This window comes from Triticum aestivum, chromosome 2A, assembly GCF_018294505.1.
Source record: "Triticum aestivum cultivar Chinese Spring chromosome 2A, IWGSC CS RefSeq v2.1, whole genome shotgun sequence".
Lineage (NCBI taxonomy): Eukaryota > Viridiplantae > Streptophyta > Magnoliopsida > Poales > Poaceae > Triticum > Triticum aestivum.
Genome location: NC_057797.1, coordinates 710245024 through 710255556, shown reverse-complemented (window position 1 = coordinate 710255556; position 10533 = coordinate 710245024). Strand labels below are relative to the sequence as shown.

Genomic DNA, 10533 nt, shown 5'->3' with positions numbered 1-10533 from the left:
GACATTATTCGTTGCGATTTAATCCAATATAAATATATAGTACTCTGGATGCAGTATCCTCAACTTTGCCTTTCTTTTGCACCAGTAATATAGTAGTACTCCGGAATCGATTAGACATTATCGCTACGATTTAATCCAATATGAATATATTCTCTTTTTTGCATCGCATAATATAGTACTCCGGAATCGATTAGACATTAATCGTAGCGATATAATCCAATATAAATATATCAATTAATTTTCCTCCAAAAAATCTTTTTCATTGATTATATAGGAGTATGTATTATACGACGCGGCAATGCTCAATTTTTTGTGACCTAAAATATGGATGGGCGGATACTATTGAATATGGTACCAATGAATTTAGTGGTTGCATCTGTTTTCTAGATGAACAATAAAACGGGAAACGATTAAATGGAATGGATCAATGCACATAAATCCAGCATGATATTGCAGCGGCAGCCCAAGGGTTCTTCCAGGATTTAAATCCAGCCCATTCATGTACTTATGCGGGGCAGTAAATGACTACTTTAAACGGAAACGAATTCAAATCCCGGCTCTTCGATTCGAGTGAATTAAACACGTCAGCGACCCCAAATTTGTTTCGGGCAGTTAATTGGCATTAATAATCTTCCAACCATTTCCCAACGACGGCCATTAATACATGATCCTTAATGGCTCTCCCTACCCTCCACGCTCGCTGGCACGTGGGCCCCGCGTGTCCGTCGCGCCGGCGGCCTCCCGATATATATAGCGGCGCCCCACCACGCACTGCCAAGCACCCCCACCGATCTCTGTTCTCTCCCTCGGCAGAACGACAGACAAACACAGAAAAGAGGAAGCAGAGGACCGCCGAGAAAGGGAAGAGGAGAATGGCGGCGGAGGTGAGCTCCATCGCCAGGATGCTCCGCGGGGAGGCGGGGAAGCGTAGGGCCGGCGCCGCCGGGAAGGCGCCGGAGATGGTGACCATGGATCTGCTCGGCGGGTGCGGCGGCGACGCCGGCGGGCAGGACGAGGTCGTCGACCTCGAGGTCAAGGTGCCCGCCGGCTGGGAGCGACGGCTTGATCTGCTGGTGAGTCCTCCTCGTGTTGTCTCGCCCATTCGTTTCTCCTCCCCTGTTCTTGCGATCTCAAGATGGTCTGTTCGTCTATGTATGAACAAGATTGTAACACGCGCGTGCGTGCATGGTTGGTGCTTAATCAATTCGCGCCCGTGTGGTTCCTGTCCGAGATGAAATTCGATTGCTGGGTTAGGTTTTGTCGGCAGATCAAATCCATGTTCTTTGATCGGTTTATGAGCATGACGATCGAATTTTCTGGTTCTGTTGGATTGAAGCACAGAGTTTTCTGTTCTTCGTGTTCATACCCGTCTTTGATCTTGTTTCAAATTATAACAGAGTGAGTTTCTTGTTTTTGTGCAGTCCGGCAAGACGTTCCTGACCCCTCATCGCCACCAGGCCGCCCAAGACGGGCAGCCGGACCTCAACCTGCCTCCCACGGCGACCACCGCTCCCGCCGCCGCCGTCACCACATGCGCGGCGGTCTGCACCCTCGACATGGTCCGCGACGCCCTACAGCGCGCCGCCGCCGCGCGGTCAGCCCGCTCGCCGGACACTTCGTCCTCCTCGTCTGCGTCCACCTCGTCGTCGTGCCCCTCCCTGGGAAAGCGCAGCCGCTCGCCGCCTTCAAGCACGGCGTCGCCCCCCGCGAACCCGGCCATGCGCGCGTCCGCGTGCCCGTCCTGCCTCACGTACGTGCTCATCGCCGAGGCCGACCCCCGGTGCCCGCGGTGCGCGTCCAAGGTGCCGCCGCTCCCCACCAAGCCCGCCGCCCACAGCAGCGGGAAGAAGCCGAAGATTGACCTGAATGCCGCCGCCGATGAAACCGAGTGAATGGGAAAAGATGATACAGTAGACAATTGGAAATTTTTTTCGTTCTGGAAAAAGTTTTTTCCAGCCATTAGTTTGTTGCTTCTTATAATATATCATCAGAAACAGTTACATGTTCAGAAAATTATTATCATAGGGTCAAATCAGATATTCAAGTTGGACTTTGTTAATTTATTTAGTCTTTTTCTTCAATTCTTAGCTGCTCTGTTCATTCAGCAATGAAAATAGTCTTTGACACATCTAGATGTGCTCTAGTTATTACACATCTAAGTGAGCGAATCAAGTATAAAGAGAAAAAAAAAGAAAAAAAAATATTCACACGAATCTCAATGTAAGATCAATGACATATAATTTAAATGTGCAATACTTATGGCACATCTAGATGTGCTTTAGCAAAATTGTAAATAAAACTTTTTCTCGAGTCGTCGCTATTAATAACACGATTGGTATGACCTGGATGTTCTTTCCAAAATTAATGCAGTTCTAGGTACACCACGTATATAAATAGTGAATCCGTTGCTTTTGTATTTTCTCAACAATACTCGGTACGTACGAGTACCCTGGTATTTTATACCATGGCAAATACGCAAGTGTGGTACCATGCAAAAATGAAATAAAATACGCATGTGCGGTACAAAACCACGATACAAAATCGCAAGTGTAGTTTGCTCGATGTAGAAAAATCACAATAGGTGCGTACGTGGTCTCATCGATCGAGCCTTATCAAGTGGAGAGCGATATGGGGGGTGCCCTATTGGACAAGAACCGATAGACTGACGCCGAATCCAAATCCATGGACTGCGACTGACCGTATTGGGTGATTAGTCTTTTCTGTGGATGGTACAAATTTACTCTACCGTGTAAAACTACGCACCGTATAGGCAGATTGCATTCAGGAATATGTTGTGAGCCACTTGATGGGTGCCACTTGTAAAATTCCTTCACACACTTTGCTTCCCAAAATACTACTAGTAGTAGTCTTCTTTTTTTGCAGGGAATACAAGTGCTTTGTATAAAAAAATTGCGCCAAATACTTTGTATAAAAATAACATCAATAGATTTTTATTAGATGATTTCTGATTTTGTTTTTAATCACATAATAGTAGTATATCTGATATTAATGAGGTAATCGATAGTCAAAGCCTTTTGTGACAACTCAAAATATGTAGTCCTTAGTATCGTGAAAAAACCCTAGAAAAGAGCTAGTACCCTAAGATCCAATCCTTTAAAATTATTAACGATTATCTCCGTGATAAGTGAATTATCAAAGAATCAATCAGGCAAAATTCTTGTTGGCATATGTAAACGGTGTCTGAACCCTCGATGTGAAGTAGTGGCGATCAACCATTTACGCCACTCCCCCTCCCCCCTCCAACCCTCTGATATTCATCTTGTTCTCCGCTTATTGTGAGAGTTTTCATCTTTTCTTGAAGATTTTGTCATGTCCCTCACTCATCTAGAGAGTATAACCGTGTCCTTATATAACTACAAATTCATGGCTAAATTAGCTATATCTAAGGAGTTGGAATCTTTCGTACATTTTTTCATTTCCAATATTACAATATCATCTTAAGAGGACAAAATTATCTCCGGGCAGAGCAAGTTCCGCGTGAATATTATATATAAGGTGCTTGTTTGTCAACTCAACACTTTATGTCGAGCAGCTTTTGCATTTCATCTTAAAGGACAAAAGTCAGTCTGTCACAAACATACCTCGTGTTCTCAGCCCGTGCTAGAATGTTCTTCCCTTCTTCTAGATTTTATTGTGTCCTTCACTCATCCCCGGCTTATAATTGCATTCGTTATATTGATGTAAATTTATGGATAAATTAGTCACATTAAGTTGTTGAAATCTTTTACATATATTGTTTTTTGATATTACAGTAGTCCGTCAGGAACAAGCTCCTGTGGATGTTTTATATAAGGTGCATCCTTGTCAACTCGACCCTTGATGTCGAAAAAAGGATAAAAGTCGGCCAGTCAAGAACATATCTCGTGTTCTCCGCCTCTGTTGGAATGTTCTTCCCTTCTTCAAGATTTTGTGTCCCTCACCAATTCAGGAAAATATCATTATTGTGTCCATTATATAACTGTGAATTTACGGCTAAATTAGTTCCATTTAAGCAGTTCAAAACTTTTATGCATTCCTCCACTTCCAATATTACACTAAAAATCATTCCACCAGGAACAAACCCCGTGTGAGTATTATATACAAAGTGAATGCTTCTCCACTTGACACCTGATGTCAAGCACACTTTGAGGTATCATTGTTAAAGAACAAGTCGATCCATCAAGAATAGACCTCGTGTTGGTGTTATATATAAGGTGCGCTTTTCCACTATATTTTTATTTGAAGTGGATGCAATATATTTGCCACATTATTAATTAAGATGAAAAGAGCGACCCAGTTAAATAATGGAAAACCAGGCTAAAAGTGTCACAATCCGCTACTCGGTGCACACAAGATACCCCGCACGCATCATCATGAAGACAAAGTCATCGAGGTAGCAAATTGGTGTCATAGTCATCACTTCTCCTTGAGCAAGCGACTCCTACTTCGCTGCGTATGACCATCGATTCATCCCACTTCATAGAAGTCGTGCAAAGCCACATGAAGATCTAGGCAAACCACCCAGCCACCCACGGCGAGACAACGCAACTCCAATTTTGATGGAGTGTTGCAAAGGAGAAATACGCAAGGATTTATAACTTGTCCACTATGACACTATTGTTGGGTTTCGTAGTAATTTCAAAAAAAATTCCTACGCACATGCAAGATCATGGTGATGCATAGCAACGAGAGGGGAGAGTGTTGTCTACGTACCCACGCAGACCGACTGTGGAAGCGTTGACGCAACGTAGAGGAAGTAGTCGTACGTCTTCACGATCCAACTGATCAAGCACCGAAACTACGGCACCTCCGAGTTCGAGCACACGTTCAGCTCGATGACGATCCCCGGACTCCGATCCAGCAAAGTGTCGGGGAAGAGTTCCGTCAGCACAACGGCGTGGTGACGAACTTGATGCACTACAGCAGCAGGGCTTCGCCTAAACTCCGCTACAGTATTATCGAGGAATATGGTGGCAGGGGGCACCGCACACGGCTAAGGAATAGATCACGTGGATCAACTTGTGTGTTCTTGGGGTGCCTCTGCCTCAGTATATAAAGGACTAGAGGGGGGAGGCTGGCCGGCCAAGGGAGGGCGCGCCAGGAGAGTCCTACTCCCTCTGGGAGTAGGATTCCCCCCCCCCAATCCTAGTTGGAATAGGATTCCTTGAGGGGGGAAAGAGAGAGAGGGGGCCGGCCACCTCTCCTAGTCCTAATAGGACTAGGGGAAGGGGGGAGGCGCACAGCCACCTTGGGCTGCCCCTTTCTCCTTTCCACTAAAGCCCACTAAGGCCCATATAGCTCCCGGGGGGTTCCGGTAACCTCCCGGTACTCCGGTAAAATCCCGATTTCACCCGGAACACTTCCGATATCCAAACATAGGCTTCCAATATATCAATCTTTACGTCTCGACCATTTCGAGACTCCTCGTCATGTCCGTGATCACATCCGGGACTCCGAACAACCTTCGGTACATCAAAATGCATAAACTCATAATATAACTGTCATCGTAACCTTAAGCGTGCGGACCCTACGGGTTCGAGAACAATGTAGACATGACCGAGACACGTCTCCGGTCAATAACCAATAGCGGGACCTGGATGCCCATATTGGCTCCTACATATTCTACGAAGATCTTTATCGGTCAGACCGCATAACAACATACGTTGTTCCCTTTGTCATCGGTATGTTACTTGCCCGAGATTCGATCGTCGGTATTCCAATACCTAGTTCAATCTCGTTACCGGCAAGTCTCTTTACTCGTTCCGTAATACATCATCCCGCAACTAACTCATTTAGTTGCAATGCTTGCAAGGCTTAAGTGATGTGCATTACCGAGAGGGCCCAGAGATACCTCTCCGACAATCGGAGTGACAAATCCTAATCTCGAAATACGCCAACCCAACATCTACCTTTGGAGACACCTGTAGAGCTCCTTTATAATCACCCAGTTACGTTGTGACGTTTGGTAGCACACAAAGTGTTCCTCCGGTAAACGGGAGTTGCATAATCTCATAGTCATAGGAACATGTATAAGTCATGAAGAAAAGCAATAGCAACATACTAAACGATCGGGTGCTAAGCTAATGGAATGGGTCATGTCAATCAGATCATTCAACTAATGATGTGACCTCGTTAATCAAATAACAACACTTTGTTCATGGTTAGGAAACATAACCATCTTTGATTAACGAGCTAGTCAAGTAGAGGCATACTAGTGACACTCTGTTTGTCTATGTATTCACACATGTATTATGTTTCCGGTTAATACAATTCTAGCATGAATAATAAACATTTATCATGATTATAAGGAAATAAATAATAACTTTATTATTGCCTCTAGGGCATATTTCCTTCAGTCTCCCACTTGCACTAGAGTCAATAATCTAGATTACACAGTAATGATTCTAACACCCATGGAGCCTTGGTGCTGATCATGTTTTGCTCGTGGAAGAGGCTTAGTCAACGGGTCTGCAACATTCAGATCCGTATGTATCTTGCAAATCTCTATGTCTCCCACCTGGACTAGATCCCGGATGGAATTGAAGCGTCTCTTGATGTGCTTGGTTCTCTTGTGAAATCTGGATTCCTTTGCCAAGGCAATTGCACCAGTATTGTCACAAAAGATTTTCATTGGACCCGATGCACTAGGTATGACACCTAGATCGGATATGAACTCCTTCATCCAGACTCCTTCATTTGCTGCTTCCGAAGCAGCTATGTACTCCGCTTCACATGTAGATCCCGCTACGACGCTTTGTTTAGAACTGCACCAACTGACAGCTCCACCGTTTAATGTAAACACGTATCCGGTTTGCGATTTAGAATCATCCGGATCAGTGTCAAAGCTTGCATCAACGTAACCATTTACGACGAGCTCTTTGTCACCTCCATATACGAGAAGCATATCCTTAGTCCTTTTCAGGTATTTCAGGATGTTCTTGACCGCTGTCCAGTGATCCACTCCTGGATTACTTTGGTACCTCCCTGCTAGACTTATAGCAAGGCACACATCAGGTCTGGTACACAGCATTGCATACATGATAGATCCTATTGCTGATGCATAGGGAACATCTTTCATATTCTCTCTATCTTCTGCAGTGGTCGGGCATTGAGTCTTACTCAATTTCACACCTTGTAACACAGGCAAGAATCCTTTCTTTGCTTGATCCATTTTGAACTTCTTCAAAATTTTGTCAAGGTATGTTGTTTGTGAAAGTCCAATTAAGCGTTTTGATCTATCTCTATAGATCTTAATGCCTAATATGTAAGCAGCTTCACCGAGGTCTTTCATTGAAAAACTCTTATTCAAGTATCCCTTTATGCTATCCAGAAATTCTATATCATTTCCAATCAGCAATATGTCATCCACATATAATATCAGAAATGCTACAGAGCTCCCACTCACTTTCTTGTAAATACAGGCTTCTCCGAAAGTCTGTATAAAACCAAATGCTTTGATCACACTATCAAAACGTTTATTCCAACTCCGAGAGGCTTGCACCAGTCCATAAATGGATCGCTGGAGCTTGCACACTTTGTTAGCTCCCTTTGGATCGACAAAACCTTCTGGTTGCATCATATACAACTCTTCTTCCAGAAATCCATTCAGGAATGCAGTTTTGACATCCATCTGCCAAATTTCATAATCATAAAATGCGGCAATTGCTAACATGATTCGGACAGACTTAAGCATCGCTACGGGTGAGAAAGTCTCATCGTAGTCAATCCCTTGAACTTGTCGAAAACCTTTTGCGACAAGTCGAGCTTTGTAGACAGTAACATTACCATCAGCGTCAGTCTTCTTCTTGAAGATCCATTTATTCTCAATTGCTTGCCGATCATCGGGCAAGTCAACCAAAGTCCATACTTTGTTCTCATACATGGATCCCATCTCAGATTTCATGGCTTCAAGCCACTTTGCGGAATCTGGGCTCACCATCGCTTCTTCATAGTTCGTAGGTTCATCATGATCTAGTAGCATGATTTCCAGAACAGGATTACCGTACCACTCTGGCGCGGATCTTACTCTGGTTGATCTACGAGGTTCAGTAGTATCTTGATCTGAAGTTTCATGATCATCATCATTAGCTTCCTCACTTATTGGTGTAGGTGTCGCAGAAACAGTTTTCTGTGATGTACTACTTTCCAATAAAGGAGCAGGTACAGTTACCTCGTCAAGTTCTACTTTCCTCCCACTCACTTCTTTCGAGAGAAACTCCTTCTCTAGAAAGGATCCATTCTTAGCAACGAATGTCTTGCCTTCGGATCTGTGATAGAAGGTGTACCCAACAGTCTCCTTTGGGTATCCTATGAAGACACATTTCTCCGATTTGGGTTCGAGCTTATCAGGTTGAAGCTTTTTCACATAAGCATCGCAGCCCCAAACTTTAAGAAACGACAACTTTGGTTTCTTGCCAAACCACAGTTCAAAAGGCGTCGTCTCAACGGATTTTGATGGTGCCCTATTTAACGTGAATGCGGCCGTCTCTAAAGCATAACCCCAAAACGATAGCGGTAAATCAGTAAGAGACATCATAGATCGCACCATATCTAGTAAAGTACGATTACGACGTTCGGACACACCATTACGCTGTGGTGTTCCGGGTGGCGTGAGTTGCGAAACTATTCCACAATTTTTCAAATGTACACCAAACTCGTAACTCAAATATTCTCCTCCACGATCAGATCGTAGAAACTTTATTTTCTTGTTACGATGATTTTCAACTTCACTCTGAAATTCTTTGAACTTTTCAAATGTTTCAGATTTATGTTTCATTAAGTAGATATACCCATATCTGCTTAAGTCATCTGTGAAGGTGAGAAAATAACGATATCCGCCACGAGCCTCAATATTCATCGGACCACATACATCGGTATGTATGATTTCCAACAAATCTGTTGCTCTCTCCATAGTACCGGAGAACGGTGTTTTAGTCATCTTGCCCATGAGGCACGGTTCGCAAGTACCAAGTGATTCATAATCAAGTGGTTCCAAAAGTCCATCAGTATGGAGTTTCTTCATGCGCTTTACACCGATATGACCTAAACGACAGTGCCACAAATAAGTTGCACTTTCATTATCAACTCTGCATCTTTTGGCTTCAACATTATGAATATGTGTATCACTACTATCGAGATTCATCAAAAATAGACCACTCTTCAAAGGTGCATGACCATAAAAGATATTACTCATATAAATAGAACAACCATTATTCTCTGATTTAAATGAATAACCGTCTCGCATCAAACAAGATCCAGATATAATGTTCATGCTCAACGCTGGCACCAAATAACAATTATTTAGGTCTAATATTAATCCCGAAGGTAGATGTAGAGGTAGCGTGCCGACCGCGATCACATCGACTTTGGAACCGTTTCCCACGCGCATCGTCACCTCGTCCTTTGCCAGTGCCCGCTTATTCCGTAGTCCCTGTTTCGAGTTGCAAATATTAGCAACAGAACCAGTATCAAATACCCAGGTGCTACTGCGAGCTCTAGTAAGGTACACATCAATAACATGTATATCACATATACCTTTGTTCACCTTGCCATCCTTCTTATCCGCCAAATACTTGGGGCAGTTCCGCTTCCAGTGACCAGTCTGCTTGCAGTAGAAGCACTCAGTTTCAGGCTTAGGTCCAGACTTGGGTTTCTTCTCCTGAGCAGCAACTTGCTTGCTGTTCTTCTTGAAGTTCCCCTTCTTCTTCCCTTTGCCCTTTTTCTTGAAACTAGTGGTCTTGTTAACCATCAACACTTGATGCTCCTTCTTGATTTCTACCTCCGCAGCTTTCAGCATTGCGAAGAGCTCGGGAATAGTCTTGTTCATCCCTTGCATATTATAGTTCATCACGAAGCTCTTGTAGCTTGGTGGCAGTGATTGGAGAATTCTGTCAATGACGCAATCATCCGGAAGATTAACTCCCAATTGAATCAAGTGATTATTATACCCAGACATTTTGAGTATATGCTCACTGACAGAACTGTTCTCCTCCATCTTGCAGCTATAGAACTTATTGGAGACTTCATATCTCTCAATCCGGGCATTTGCTTGAAATATTAACTTCAACTCCTGGAACATCTCATATGCTCCATGACGTTCAAAACGTCGTTGAAGTCCCGATTCTAAGCCGTAAAGCATGGCACACTGAACTATCGAGTAGTCATCAGCTTTGCTCTGCCAGACGTTCATAACATCTGGTGTTGCTCCAGCAGCAGGCCTGGCACCCAGCGGTGCTTCCAGGACGTAATTCTTCTGAGCAGCAATGAGGATAATCCTCAAGTTACGGACCCAGTCCGTATAATTGCTACCATCATCTTTCAACTTTGCTTTCTCAAGGAACGCATTAAAATTCAACGGAACAACAGCACGAGCCATCTATCTACAATCAACATAAACAAGCAAGATACTATCAGGTACTAAGTTCATGATAAGTTTAAGTTCAATTAATCAAATTACTTAAGAACTCCCACTTAGATAGACATCCCTCTAATCTTCTAAGTGATTACGTGATCCAAATCAACTAAACCATAACC

General features: G+C 43.7%; 1 protein-coding gene across 1 annotated transcript; it reads left to right on the top strand.

The window, feature by feature from the left end:
- Window positions 1–785: 785 nt before the first annotated feature.
- On the top strand, window positions 786–2084 carry LOC123186088 (uncharacterized). The gene is made up of 2 exons (XM_044597885.1): window positions 786–1073; window positions 1422–2084. The coding sequence occupies exons 1-2, from the start codon at window positions 873–875 to the stop codon at window positions 1890–1892; spliced, it is 672 nt and encodes a 223-aa protein (XP_044453820.1). The 5' UTR covers window positions 786–872; the 3' UTR covers window positions 1893–2084.
- The last annotated feature ends 8449 nt before the right edge of the window (window positions 2085–10533 follow it).

Coding starts and splice junctions, on each gene's coding strand:
- LOC123186088 (XM_044597885.1), top strand. CDS start 873: ATGGCGGCGGAGGTGAGCTCCATCGCCAGGATGCTCCGCGGGGAGGCG. Junction 1,074..1,421: donor AGCGACGGCTTGATCTGCTG/GTGAGTCCTCCT, acceptor GTTTTTGTGCAG/TCCGGCAAGACGTTCCTGAC.